This window comes from Haemorhous mexicanus, chromosome 5 (genome assembly GCF_027477595.1).
Source record: "Haemorhous mexicanus isolate bHaeMex1 chromosome 5, bHaeMex1.pri, whole genome shotgun sequence".
Taxonomy (NCBI): Eukaryota; Metazoa; Chordata; class Aves; order Passeriformes; family Fringillidae; genus Haemorhous; species Haemorhous mexicanus.
Window position 1 is genome coordinate 75,059,056 of NC_082345.1, and position 14,783 is coordinate 75,073,838.

The 14,783-nt window shown below is 47.6% G+C and overlaps 1 protein-coding gene across 1 annotated transcript in view; it reads left to right on the forward strand.

The window, feature by feature from the left end:
• Positions 1-14,783, forward strand: part of UBE2H (ubiquitin conjugating enzyme E2 H) — a 47,648-nt gene that overhangs the window by 30,858 nt on the left and 2,007 nt on the right. Inside the window, exons 4-6 of the mRNA XM_059847628.1 lie at positions 8,603-8,642; positions 8,908-8,960; positions 11,814-11,942. Coding sequence (XP_059703611.1) covers positions 8,603-8,642; positions 8,908-8,960; positions 11,814-11,942 — 222 coding nt within the window. The remainder of the gene's footprint in view (positions 1-8,602; positions 8,643-8,907; positions 8,961-11,813; positions 11,943-14,783) is intronic.

The window sequence follows — 14,783 nt, forward strand, 5'->3', positions numbered from 1 at the left end:
TGCACTGGGAATTTCGGGGTGCTCCCACCCCTGAGGCCCCAAACCATCCTGAATTCCTGTGTGGAGATCCCTGGGACAGCTCCATCCCCCCTGCAGTGTCCTGCCACTGCCTGGCTTTGCTGTGGAGCTGACAGATCCTGGATTTTGCAGGATGACTTTTCCCAAGGGCAGAAATCCCCAGAAGGGAAATGCACATCCCAGGAAAGCCAGGAATTTCACAGAGCCTGGTTAGGGCTGGCAGCTTGGCTCTGGCCTTGAGTGCTCCCTTCAGGAGAAAGAAGTCCCTGAATATCCCAGCTTTGAGGGATTAACTGCAGCACTTGCTCCAAAAAAAGCCAACCCCAGCTCCTGGTGTTTCAGCCAATTATTGGGAATATTCCTGCATTTGTGAGGAAACACTTCCCTGCTCCATGTCTGCTTCCATGTCCAAAGTGTTTGGAGCTGTTTAGGATTCTGCTTCTCTCCTTTTCCCTGTTTGGGATTCTCCTTTCCCTGTTTGGGATTCTCCTATCCCTGTTTGGGATTCTCTTTTCCCTGTTTAGGGTTCTCCTTTTCCCTCTTTAGGATTCTCCTATCCCTGTTTGGGATTCTCCTTTCCCTCTTTAGGATTCTCCTTTCCCTGTTTGGGATTCTCCTTTCCTTGTTTAGGATTCTCCTTTCCCTGTTTGGGATTCTCCTTTCCCTCTTTAGGATTCTCCTTTCCCTGTTTGGGATTCTCCTTTCCCTCTTTAGGGTTGTCCTTTTCCCTCTTTAGGATTCTCCTTTCCCTATTTGGGATTCTCCTTTCCCTCTTTAGGATTCACTTTTCCCTTTTTAGGATTCTCTTTTCCCTTTTTAGGATTCTCTTTTCCCTTTTTAGGATTCTCCTTTCCTTGTTTAGGATTCTCCTTTCCCTATTTGGGATTCTCCTTTCCCTGTTTGGGATTCTCTTTTCCCTCTTTAGGATTCTGCTTCTCTCCTTTCCCTGGGATTTAAAATCTTCAGGACAATTCCTGCCTTTCCTGCTTTCCCAGAGAGGAGTTGGGGAGGGCTGGGAGGGCTCCTTGGAGCTCCCAGGTCACACAGATTTGGGGGAATTTGGTGGTTTTGGTCACTCCCTGCTCCTGCAGCTGAATTCCCTTTAATGCCACAAACAGGAGGAAATCCAGAGTGGGAATGTCCTGCCTTGCTTGGATACAGGAGCAGCACAAACAGCCTGGCAGCCTGGAATTTATTTACTATTTATTTTAAAATCTGCAGGAATATTAGGCCAGCATGGGGTTTGTTAATAATCAAATACCTCAGCTGGAAAATTTATATTCAAAATGCCCAGAGCCTCAATTTCTCAAATAAATTCTATATATGCTTCATATTTTTATAAAAATTCTCTCTATATTTATAAAAATTTCTCTCTATATTTATAAATCCTCTCTATATTTATAAATCTCTCTATATTTATAAATCTCTCTATATTTATAAATTCTCTATCTTTATTTCTATATTATCTGCATTATTATATTTTCTGTATCTTCACACCCAGCTCTCATTTTCCTCCACCTCTGTCCCAGTTACCTGCAGGTGCAGATATTTCTATTTTCCCTTGCATTTCTATTTTCCCTTTTTTCCAAGTGTTTTCCCAAACAAAACACCTGCTGTGTGCACAGAACATATGGAATATATGGATAAATATATATATATGTGTGTAGAATGAGGCATTGTGGCAGCTGGTACAGGAATGCAGCTGGATTTAATTTCGTTTTTTTTAAATTTCATTGAATTCCAGCCAGGATTTCACAGATTTCTCTTGGCTTGTGCTTCATTTATTGTTCTGGGAAGCTCCTGGGATTTGAGGGATAAGAACTCCTTGTGTTAGTGAGGGCTCCTCCCTTCAAATTCCATCAAAAATCAATTTGTGCCTTTGCCAAGGAGGGCTCCTTGACCTGGCAGGGAGTGAAGCTCCAGGGTGGGAGCATCCCTGGAAAATGGGAACCTCCAGAGGCAAAACCAGCTGGGAGTGGGACAGAGGATTTGTCCTCGTGCCCTCTCTCCCAACCTTCTGGTGGTGGCTCCCCAGGAAGGGAGTCCCTGAAATTGGTGTGAAGTGGGGCTAGAAATGACAAATTTCAGAGTTAAAACCCACTTCCCTTGCAGGCCCTTGGGTGTTTGGGGTGGGAGAAGAGTCCAGCTGGCCTCAGTCCATGAGCAGATCCATGTGTGGGAGTTTGGGATGGGTAGGAGGAGAGAAACCTCCCATTTCCAGTGGGAAATGCTCCTGAACTGGGATGTCATTTCTCATGGGTGTCTGTGCTCAGTTGGTCCTTTTCAGTTGTGCAGGTGAGCACAGAGCACATCGGTGTCATCGGGCTCTCCTGGGCAGGGCTGGGGGATGGGCATGTGCCTGAGGGAATGTCACGCTTCCCTCTGAGCTCCCAGGATTTGAGTTCTGCCTGGATGGTGGAAAAACAACCAGGAAAGCGTGGAAAATGTCCCCATGGCAGGGGTGGGACCTGCATGAGCTTTATGAGCCCTTCCAACCCAAACCATTCTGGGATTCTCTGGGAATCTTCCACATTCCCAAGTTGTCCAGGTATTGGGGTGGGAATATTCCACATTGACAAGGTGTTAGGGTGGAAATCTTCCACATTTCCCAATTATCCAGGTATTGAGGTGGGAATCTTCCACATTTCCAGGTTATCCAGGTATTGGGCTGGGAATGTTCCACATTTCCCAATTATCCAGGTATTGGAGTGGGAATCTTCCATGTTTTCCAGGTATTAGGGTGGATATCTCCCACATTTCCTAATTATCCAGGTATTGAGGTGGGAATCTTCCCCATTTCCCAGTTATCCAGGTATTGGGCTGGGAATCTCCCCCATTTCCCAGTTGTCCAGGTATTGGGCTGGGAATCCCCCCCATTTCCCAGTTATCCAGGTATTGGGGTGGGAATCTCCCCCATTTCCCAGTTATCCAGGTATTGGGCTGGGAATCTCCCCCATTTCCCAGTTATCCAGGTATTGAGGTGGGAATCTCCTCATTTCCCAGTTATCCAGGTATTGGGCTGGGAATCTCCCCCATTTCCCAGTTATCCAGGTATTGGACTGGGAATCTCCCACATTTCCCAGTTATCCAGGTATTGAGGTGGGAATCTCCCCCATTTCCCAGTTATCCAGGTATTGGACTGGGAATCTCCCCCATTTCCCAGTTGTCCAGGTATTGGGCTGGGAATCTCCCCCATTTCCCAGTTATCCAGGTATTGGGGTGGGAATCTCCCCCATTTCCCAGTTATCCAGGTATTGGGCTGAGAATCCCCCACATTTCCCAGTTGTCCAGGTATTGGGCTGGGAATCTCCCCCATTTCCCAGTTATCCAGGTATTGGGGTGGGAATCTTCCCCATTTCCCAGTTATCCAGGTATTGGGCTGGGAATCTCCCCCATTTCCCAGTTATCCAGGTATGGGCTGGAAATCTCCCCCATTTCCCAGTTATCCAGGTATGGGCTGGGAATCTCCTCATTTCCCAGTTGTCCAGGTATTGGACTGGGAATCTCCCCCATTTCCCAGTTATCCAGGTATTGGGCTGGGAATCTCCCCCATTTCCCAGTTATCCAGGTATTGGGGTGGGAATCTCCCCCATTTCCCAGTTATCCAGGTATTGGGGTGGGAATCCCCCCCATTTCCCAGTTATCCAGGTATTGAGGTGGGAATCTCCCCCATTTCCCAGTTATCCAGGTATTGGGCTGGGAATCTCCCCCATTTCCCAGTTGTCCAGGTATTGGGCTGGGAATCCCCCCCATTTCCCAGTTATCCAGGTATTGGGGTGGGAATCTCCCCCATTTCCCAGTTATCCAGGTATTGGTCTGGGAATCTCCCCCATTTCCCAGTTATCCAGGTATTGGGGTGGGAATCTCCCCCATTTCCCAGTTATCCAGGTATTGAGGTGGGAATCTCCCCCATTTCCCAGTTATCCAGGTATTGGGCTGGGAATCTTCCCCATTTCCCAGTTATCCAGGTATTGGGCTGGGAATCTCCTCATTTCCCAGTTGTCCAGGTATTGGGCTGGGAATCTTCTCCATTTCCCAGTTATCCAGGTATTGGACTGGGAATCTCCCACATTTCCCAGTTATCCAGGTATTGAGGTGGGAATCTCCCCCATTTCCCAGTTATCCAGGTATTGGGCTGAGAATCCCCCACATTTCCCAGTTATCCAGGTATTGGGCTGGGAATCTCCCCCATTTCCCAGTTATCCAGGTATTGGGCTGGGAATCTCCCCCATTTCCCAGTTATCCAGGTATTGGGGTGGGAATCTCCCCCATTTCCCAGTTATCCAGGTATTGGGGTGGGAATCTCCCCCATTTCCCAGTTATCCAGGTATTGAGGTGGGAATCTCCCCCATTTCCCAGTTATCCAGGTATTGGGCTGGGAATCTCCCCCATTTCCCAGTTATCCAGGTATTGGGCTGGGAATCTCCCTCATTTCCCAGTTATCCAGGTATTGGGCTGGGAATCTCCCCCATTTCCCAGTTATCCAGGTATTGGGCTGGGAATCTCCTCATTTCCCAGTTATCCAGGTATTGGGGTGGGAATCTCCTCATTTCCCAGTTATCCAGGTATTGGGGTGGGAATCTTCCCCATTTCCCAGTTATCCAGGTATTGGGTGGGAATCTCCCCCATTTCCCAGTTATCCAGGTATTGAGGTGGGAATCTCCCCCATTTCCCAGTTATCCAGGTATTGGACTGGGAATCTCCCCCATTTCCCAGTTATCCAGGTATTGGGCTGGGAATCTCCCCCATTTCCCAGTTATCCAGGTATGGGCTGGGAATCTCCCCCATTTCCCAGTTATCCAGGTATTGGACTGGGAATCTCCCCCATTTCCCAGTTATCCAGGTATTGGGGTGGGAATCTCCCCCATTTCCCAGTTATCCAGGTATTGGGCTGGGAATCTCCCCCATTTCCCAGTTATCCAGGTATGGGCTGGGAATCTCCCCCATTTCCCAGTTATCCAGGTATTGGACTGGGAATCTCCCCCATTTCCCAGTTATCCAGGTATTGGGCTGGGAATCTTCCCCATTTCCCAGTTATCCAGGTATTGGGCTGGGAATCTCCCTCATTTCCCAGTTATCCAGGTATGGGCTGGGAATCTCCCCCATTTCCCAGTTATCCAGGTATTGGGCTTGGAATCTCCTCATTTCCCAGTTATCCAGGTATTGGGGTGGGAATCCCCCCCATTTCCTAGTTATCCAGGTATTGAGGTGGGAATCTCCCCCATTTCCCAGTTATCCAGGTATTGGACTGGGAATCTCCCCCATTTCCCAGTTATCCAGGTATTGGGCTGGGAATCTCCCCCATTTCCCAGTTGTCCAGGTATTGGGCTGGGAATCTCCCCCATTTCCCAGTTATCCAGGTATTGGGCTGGGAATCTTGCCCATTTCCCAGTTTCCAGCCCTGAGGAATTGCCAGCCCTTGGTGAGCTGAGGTTGCAGTTTAACAGTGCCCTTCTCCTCGAGGGTTTTTGGCAATCCAGGGAATTCTCCCTCCAGGGCTGTAGATACAGCACCAGTGGTTTCCCAGGTTGGTTTTCCAGGGTGGGAAGAGCTGCATCCCTTCCTGGTTGGAATTCCTTGGGGATGCCCAGGGGGTTTCCTGTTATCCCCCAAAGCCTTTTTATCCCCATGGATTTTGTGCTCTTATTCCAGAGGCACTCCTGGACTGCAGTGTCTCCATGCAGAAATGGTGATTGTGCTGCTCTCCTCCTTCCCAAGCACTGCCTTTTCCAGGAGTTCACTGGGAATCTTGGTTTAAAATATTCCATTAGATGTTTGCAACCTGTCCAGCCCCTGGAATCTCAGGCTGTGACCTCAGCTCCATGTCATGGAGAGAAGCCCAAACCCCAGTCCTGTCTGATGGAATGCTCACCTGGAATTCTGCACAGGGCATTCATTGGGATGAGCTGTGGGACAATAAACCTGCCCCAGTGCTGGGGATCATTTTTTCCTCCCTCCTGGCTTCCTGTAGAACTTGGAATTTCATTTTTACCTGGATGTTTATGGGCACTGTGTCCTTTTTATCCATAAAAATAAATACAGAGCCAGTCAGGTTTTTAATGCTGGTTTCTGTTAAGCAGATCATGGAAGGCTCTGGAAGAGCTTTGTTCTTTCCATGGAATCATGGAATGGTTGGAAGGACCTCAGAGGCTGAGCTCCAGCCCTGCTCCATGGGCAGAGAGCTTCCATTTAAATGGGGCTTGGCAGAGGTCAGGGATTCAGGGAAGGGCAGAGCACAGCACTGTTTGGTGGGAGTTTTTCCTAACTTTTCAAGGCAGGATTAAAAATGAGGAAAATTCCCTCCCCTCCTTGTTAACCCGTGGATATCAGCGTGTGTGTGCAGGCCTGAGGGGTTTGTGAGGAGTTTGATTTTTGTTGGCACAGGAGAATTTACCCCTCAAATAAAGGAGGGGAGAGCTGTGCTGGTTCCTGGATCAGGACAAAGGAGGATTTCCCTGGAGCTGCTCTGGGCCTGGGCAGTTTGTGCCATGGGGTGAGGCTGGGCTCTCCCTTGGGAAGGAATGCAGGGAGAGGCTGTTCTGCCCTTCCTGCAGAGCAGCTCTGCCATTTGGGAGACTTGAGCCCACGGGCAGTGTGAAGGAAGGGGTGGTTCATTCCCAGTGGGTTCCCCCAAAGAGCCAGGCAGGATTTGGGGCCGGGGTCCGCGCTCGCTGCAGCTCCGCTCCGGCAGAATGGATCCCTGACCTGGTTTGAACTTGTGGGAGCTGCAGAACGTAAATATTTGATGGCAGCACAGCTTCCCTTGGTGAATCTGCCTCAGCTTCTGCAGCTGAATCCTGCCAAGCTGTTCCTGAAATTCACTGGGTAGCGTGGAGATGTTTGGAGCTCTCCCTTCTCTTGGAGGTTGCTCCAATTGGGGTTTGTGCAGAACCCCCCAGTGCAGGCAGAGCTGGATTCTGCTCCTGTCCCAGTTCCTGGGAAGGGAGGGAGGGATTTCAGTCCCAGCTGGGCTCCATGCTGTCACTCACTCCTTCTTTGGGCAGGGAGGACACCCCAGTGCCTCACCTGAAGTGTTGCATGAAGGTGGGGGAGGTTGGCAGCATTTGAATGGTTAAATGTGGATTTTTTTTTAGGCTTTTTTGGCTGCACTGGAGAGAAAACTTCCATGTTTTTTGAGTCCTGGAAGGAGCTTTCTCCATGGATGGAGTCAATATCCCAGACCTGAATTTCTTCCCTGTTCTTATCCCTGTCAGAAGCAATAGCTGCTGCTGGTTTAAAAGGATTCCTGCAGAATTCAGGGAAATTCCCACCTGGGCTGTGTTTGTTGGGATCTGTGGGATGGTGGCACAAGAGGGGAAATGAGGATTTAGGGCAAATGCTCAATCCAAGAAACAACTCCAAGGTTTGGAAGCAGCTTTTCCTGGTGGGAGCCACCCCTCTGGGCAGATCCCAAATGATTTCTCCAAGCCAGGAATGTAGGAATGAATTCCATCCCTGATCCATGTTTGGTTTGTGCTCACATCCAGGTGTTTGGGTTCCTCCTGCTGAGGAGTTTGGGACCCTGGCTCTGCATTCACTCTCAGTTTTTTGGGTGGATGTGCTTTGCTTCCACCCAGGCTGAGGATGGTGCACAATTCCACCAATGTATTTTATTTTATCATTATTTATGGGATAAAAAAGAGTATTTGGAGCTTCTTCCAGCTGTCTTGAACTTGGGGTTGAAGTTGGCAGCTGGAAAACAAAATTTATCTTTTGATTCAAGTGTGGGGCACCTTCTGCTGGGACCTTGTAAGGCTTGAAACCATTTCCAAATTTATTCTGGATAATTTTATTTAAAAAAATATTCAAAATAAATTTATTTATTTTTTCTTTCAAAATTATTTTATTTACTTCACAATTTAATTTGCAACTCAGAACAACAAAAAAATCCCTCTCAAATCCAGAAATCTGAAATGTGGGCAAAGCCACATCAAGCTCCCTCCTCCTCAACCTGTTTTTTAGGAGACCAGAGGCACCAACAGGAGAATTAATTGCTGTATTGATGGAAAATTTCAATTATTACCTCCCTGGCTCACAAGTGTCGATTAATGTCATGATACCAAGCTCACAGAAAATCTCTGTTGGGGAAAAAAAAATTTATATATATATTTTTTATTTATTTATATATATATATATATATATATATATATATATATATATATATATATATATATATATATATTATATATTTATATATTTATATATTTATATATTTATATATTTATATATATAATATAGAACATATATCTGAAATATATTTTAAAAATCAAATGTTGAGCTTAAATTTGTGTTCAGACTTGCCCTTCTAAACCCACTCCATCAGATGGGGGAGCTGCACTGGGCTGCTGGGCAGGGCTTTCCAGGATGCAGAGAAGCTTTGTGGTTGCCCTGCAGGGCTGTCCTGCATTTCCTGCCTCCAGGATTCCCTGGGATGGGAGGGAATGACCCCAGGCTGGCAGTGGTGCCTGCTTCTTTAGAGGTTATTTATGGCTTTGGGTCCTGGCTCCATGAATTCCAGATTTCTCATGTAAAAAATACATTTCTTGGGGTTGTTCTGCTCATGTCCCTCTGTTTCTCCTTGCAGGATTCATGAATAAAATCTTCCATCCCAACATTGATGAAGCGTGAGTAAATCCTTCCCTCGTCTTTGGAGTCAATCCTCCAAAATCTCAAATCTTTTCCCGTCATTTTTTGGTTGTGTGGAGCTTCCCTGGCAGTAAAATTCCAATTTATTTTCTCTTGGGCAGAGTGGGAAGGTTGAGGTGGTTAAAGACCATAAACAGGAATAAATCAGGGCTTATCCCAAACCCTGGGGAAGGGGCTGGGGAGGAGTTTTTCAATTCCCAGAGTGTTTTGCAGTGTTGATTCCATTTTTTCCATGTGTTCCAGGTCAGGAACTGTGTGTCTAGATGTAATCAATCAAACTTGGACAGCTCTCTACGGTGAGTTGGGCGTTTTCCTCTGGGCCTGATGATTCCAGACCCCTTTTTGGAGCTTTTTTGCCTTTGATTTTGGGGCTTTTCTACTGAATTTGAAACTCCTCCCTGAGCCAAGCTCTCGAGAGAAATAAGATTTTTTTACAGGTTGGGAGGTGCTGTTGCCTCTGATGCTGCAGAGTGCTTTCCATGGGCTCATTTCTGGTTAAAAATCTACTTTCTAGAGATAAACAGGTCAACTTAAAAAGCAAATCAGTTTAAAGTAGAACTTAAAGCTGGAATTGTTGGAAGGAACACAGCTGAGTCTCTGTTTAAAAATGGGAATTTCAGATATTCCAGGGGATAAACCCAGGGGAATGTGGACATCAAATCTTTCAGGTTCTTCCCTGGAAAACTGATTTTAGCTGGAATTCCTGGTTGGAATTCTGGAATTGCCATGTGGTGGAGGATGAGGATCACAGCCTGGATTTGCTGTGGGAGATCAGCTTCTCCACTCCTCCACAGGAAGGATGAAAAGGAATCATTCCATTTTGTGCTCCAGCATTCCAGGCCCTGCCTTGGAGCTGCAGGGGGGCACTGCCAAGGCTGGGCTCCCTCTCCAGTCACCAATCCAAGATTCCAGCTCCACCTCCCAGGGAAATGGAAAAGGGGGAATGATTCCTTTCCTTTTTCAACTTAAAGAAGGAATTTTTCAATTCCTTTAAAGCAGAGCTGGCAGAGGATCTGGGTGAGACAATTCCAGCAGCAGCCAAGGTGGGAGAAACCTGGGATATCCACCAGAAATTCCTGGGCAGCTCGTGGTTCAGTTCCTGCTCGTTCCTGGGGAAGCAGCAGCTCCTCAGTGCTGTGGGTGAAATTCCTGCACAACCAGCAGGAAAACAAAATTTATCTCTTGATTCAAGCGTGGGGCACCTTCTGCTGGGACATTGAAACCACATTTGGGGGTCTGAGAGAAGGGTCCTTCCAAAAAAACTCCTTTTCCTGTGAGGCACAGGGGATTCCAGGGCTCCTGCCTCAGCCTCAGGAGCCCTCAGTGGCACAAAGAGGCTCCTGAGCCAAGGGGAGGCTCCTGGCCCAAATTTCACAAACTAAAATCAACTTCTTGCTGCCAGTGCCTGAATCCAGTCCTTGGGAATTGCAGCTGCCAGGGGCCAGGCAGTGCCAGGGCAGGGAACACCCACCCAGAGCACTCCTGCTGGGATCCCTTTTTGGGGTTCAGATCCCTTCTCCAGTGCCAGGGAGCACCCACCCAGAGCACTCCTGCTGTTCTGGGATCCTTTTTGGGGTTCAGATCCCTTCTCCAGTGCCAGGGAATGCCCACCCAGAGCACTCCTGCTGTTCTGGGATCCTTTTTGGGGTTCAGATCCCTTCTCCAGTGCCAGGGAATGCCCACCCAGAGCACTCCTGCTGTTCTGGGATCCCTTTTGGGGTTCAGATCCTTCTCCAGTGCCAGGGAACACCCACCCAGAGCACTCCTGCTGTTCTGGGATCCCTTTTTGGGGTTCAGATCCCTTCTCCAGTGCCAGGGAACACCCACCCAGAGCACTCCTGCTGTTCTGGGATCCTTTTTGGGGTTCAGATCCTTCTCCAGTGCCAGGGAATGCCCACCCAGAGCACTCCTGCTGGGATCCCTTTTTAGGGTTCAGATCCCTTCTCCAGTGCCAGGGAATGCCCACACAGAGCACTCCTGCTGTTCTGGGATCCTTTTTGGGGTTCAGATCCCTTCTCCAGTGCCAGGGAATGCCCACAGAGAGCACTCCTGCTGTTCTGGGATCCTTTTTGGGACTCCCATCCTTTCTCCAGGTGCTGCTGTGCTCCATCCCAGGAGCTCCTGTCAAACCTGGGCACCACATCCAGAGTTGGAGCCTGGAATTCTGTGGCTGCATCCCAGAGCTGAGGAGCTCTTTGCACAGGGAGAGCACCTGGAGATCTCCTTCCCCTTTTTTGGGGAATTGTTGGGGAAGTTGAGGGCTCTGGAATTGCATTCAGCAGCTCTGTGGTGGCTCAGGAATGGGATCCAGCTTTTCTCCAGGAGCAGGGCCAGCTTGAGGTGGTCCCAGTGCTCCTGTGGGGGGTCCTGGGCTGGGATGGGATTCCTGACTCTGAGCCAGGCCAGCACCCTGGTGATGCTCACCCACAGGATTTCTCTGGCACAAGGAAACTGAGACATCTAGAACATTCCCACGGGAATCCCCCACACCAGGAGCATTTCCAAGGAGGGATGATGGCTCAGGGCTGGTTCCTGCCCATCCCCAGCTCTGGAATGGGGACTTGGTGCTTCCCAGGAGGGGTTTGTGCACCCCCAGCCACTCCTGGGCAGTTTCCTGCTGTGGATGATTTGGTGACAGATTCCTGCTGGCACTGAGGAGTTCCTGGGAGCTCTGCACATTCCCTGAATTGTTTCATTTTTAGTGCTGGTTTCTGATCATGGAAGGCTCTGGAAGAGCTTTGTGCTTTCCATGGAATCCTGGAATGGTTGGGGTTGGGAGGACCTCAGAGGCTGAGCTCCAGCCCTGCTCCATGGGCAGAGAGCTTCCATTTAAATGGGGCTTGGCAGAGGTCAGGGATTCAGGGAAGGGCAGAGCACAGCACTGTTTGGTGGGAGTTTTTCCTAACTTTTCAAGGCAGGATTAAAAATCAGGAAAATTCCCTCCCCCTCCTTGTTAACCCGTGGGTATCAGCGTGTGTGTGCAGGGCTGAGGGGTTGGATTTGTATTTCTGATTTTACTCCCTTGATTTCCCCTCGTTGCCAGAGCGTTTCCCTTGGAGTTTGTGCTGCCCTCTGGGTGTTCCAGGGGGGTTTTTGGGATGGCTCTGCCCTGGGGGCACTGACCCCCCCCCGTTGTGTTTGCCTTGCAGATCTCACCAATATTTTTGAGTCGTTCCTGCCCCAGCTGCTGGCCTACCCCAACCCCATCGACCCTCTCAATGGGGACGCTGCAGCCATGTACCTCCACCGACCAGAAGAGTACAAACAGAAAATTAAAGGTGAGCCCTAATTAGCAGGCTGAATTGGGATTCCAGCCCCAGGGAATGGTGCCTCTTTGCTGCAGGTTTTGCCTGGTTTCTCCCCTTCCATGGGATGATGTGAAGGAGGGAGGGGTGAGATGCTGCTGGGTTGGAAATTGGGAAGGCTCAGGTGTCCCAAAAGCTGGGATCAGCTCTGCCATGTCACCCAGGAGAGGTTAAACCTGGAGGCACTGCTCTGGTGTGAAATGCCCGATTTTTGAGGGTAGAACTCTCAAAATATGATTTCAATTGTGAATTATTCAGCCTCCCTTTGCAGATTCCTCTGAAAGGATTATGGGGACTTCCTGCAGATCTGCCCTGCTCAGTACCCCAAAGTCCATTCCCTGCTTTTTCATACCAGGGAAAGGCAAAAAATTTCATCCCTTGCAGGCAAAAGATAATTTGTCAGATAAAATCTCCAGTGCCAGCACTGAGAGTCCTCTGGGCTTTCATGAAAACAGCCTAGAACCCAAAAGTACCTTTGGAAAAAAGCCAGAAAAACTGATAGCAGCCAAAGGAAGCTCTGAGGACATCCCTTGGGATGGAGGGACAGCCTGCTCCCTCATTGCCACCCTTGCAGGCAGGTACAGAGGATCTGGAAGGAGCTGGGAGTGCCTGGAAGGTGCTCCAGGAATGGCAGAGCCCTGAGTGCAGCAGCTCCTGCCAGGATTGCGTGACAGGGATGGGATGGAGCTAAACTCTGCCATGCCCTGCTCTGAAAAATAACCTTGGACATCATGCTAACAGTGCTGCAGAGGATCCTGGCAGCCCCTGTGCTCTGGAGTGCAAATCCAGTGGTTTATTGATTGCTGCTGCTCCTTCATCCCTGGGAGCCCAGGGAATGTTCCTGGTGCCACGGGGAGGGGGCACAGGCACGGAGGTGTGCCCCAGGATTTGTAATTCCTCCTCTTCTCTGCTTCCTCTCTGGGAGCTTTCTTAGGGAATCTTCCTTTGGAAGGTGAGGAGCAGCTGGAGGATGGGCAGGCTGAGGTTTTGCTGGGAGCTCAGGACATCTCTGGGTCACTTGTGCCACCCCCCCTGTCTGGGATTGCACTGGGGTCCCTTGGAGCACCAGGGCTGGGAGCACAGCTCCTTCCTGTCACTATTTAGATATTTTGAGGTTTTTTTTTTCCCTTGATGGACTGAGAATCCCAATCAATGTGACATTCAGCATGGAAACTCCGTGGAAATTTCACTTTCCCTGGGTTAAACCTTCCCAAAAACCCAGCCCAGGAGCTTTCCTGGATAAAGAAAGTGGCATTTGAAGCCTGAAGAGCTTGGAGTTTTAGCTTAGGCTGGAGGAGGCAGCAGCTTCCAGGTGGGAATGTCCCCTGGAGCAGCCAGGGAGGAGGTGCTGCTGGCCTCCTGTCCTGCCTGGTGCCTGCTGTGTCTGGAAGCTCCCAAAGCTCCCTCAGCCAGAGCTGAGGTGGATTTGGAATAATCCCAGAGGGAATTCCAGAGGTTCCCCCAAAGGGGGAGTGTGCAAGGAGTGACCACCTGCTCGGGATTTTCCCCTGGTTCCAGAGGGAGGGGAGTTCTTGGCCAGCTCTGGGGAGGGAGCAGCCACCTCCAGGATGTGCCCCAGAGCCTTGGAACACTTTGGGTCAGCAGGGACCTTAGGGACCATCCAGACTGTCCCCCTGCTGTGGGCAGGGAACCTGCCTGTGCCCAGGGTGCTCCGAGCCCTGGCCTGGAGCAGTCCCGAGGAGGAGGCAGCCACAGCTTCTCTGGGCAGTGGGATCCTCTATCAGTTATATATTTACATGATTTATCAGTATTCATTTTGGTCATCCTTTATGGTAACTGATCCTATTTCATAGTACTTTTATCATTTTATTCACAATTCTGTTTTACACGATCAGTTTTACAAGAAGTCATCTATCTGATTCATCAAATATGCCATTTATAATTTATATATTTACCTGATTTAGCAGTATTAATTTTGGGATCCTTTATGGTAATTGATCCTATTTATGATAATTTGTATTCACAATTATATTTTACATCATTACCAATCCTATAAGAAATCCTTTATCTGATTTATCAAATATGCCATTTATAATTTATATATTTACATGATTTAGCAGTATTAATTTTTGGGATCATTTATGGTAACTGATCCTATTTCATAATATTTTTATCATTTTATTCACAATTCTGTTTTACACGATCAGTTTTACAAGAAGTGATTTATCTGATTCATCAAATATGCCATTTATAATTTATATATTTACCTAATTTAGCAGTATTAATTTCGGGATCCTTTATGGTAATTGATCCTATTTATGATAATTTGTATTCACAATTATATTTTACATCATTACCAATCCTATAAGAAATCCTTTATCTGATTTATCAAATATGCCATTTATAATTTATATATTTACATGATTTAGCAGTATTAATTTTGGGATCCTTTATGGTAATTGATCCTATTTATGATAATTTATATTCAAAATTATATTTTACATCATTACCAATCCTATAAGAAATCCTTTATCTGATTTATCAAATATGCCATTTATAATTCATATATTTACATGATTTAGCAGTATTAATTTTGGGATCCTTTATGGTAATTGATCCTATTTCATGACAATTTGTATTCACAATTATATTTTACATCATTACCAATCCTATAAGAAATCCTTTATCTGATTTATCAAATATGCCATTTATAATTTATATATTTACATGATTTAGCAGTATTAATTTTGGGATCATTTATGGTAATTGATCCTATTTATGATAATTTGTATTCACAATTACATTTTACATCATTACCAATCCTATAAGAAATCATTTATCTGATTTATCAAA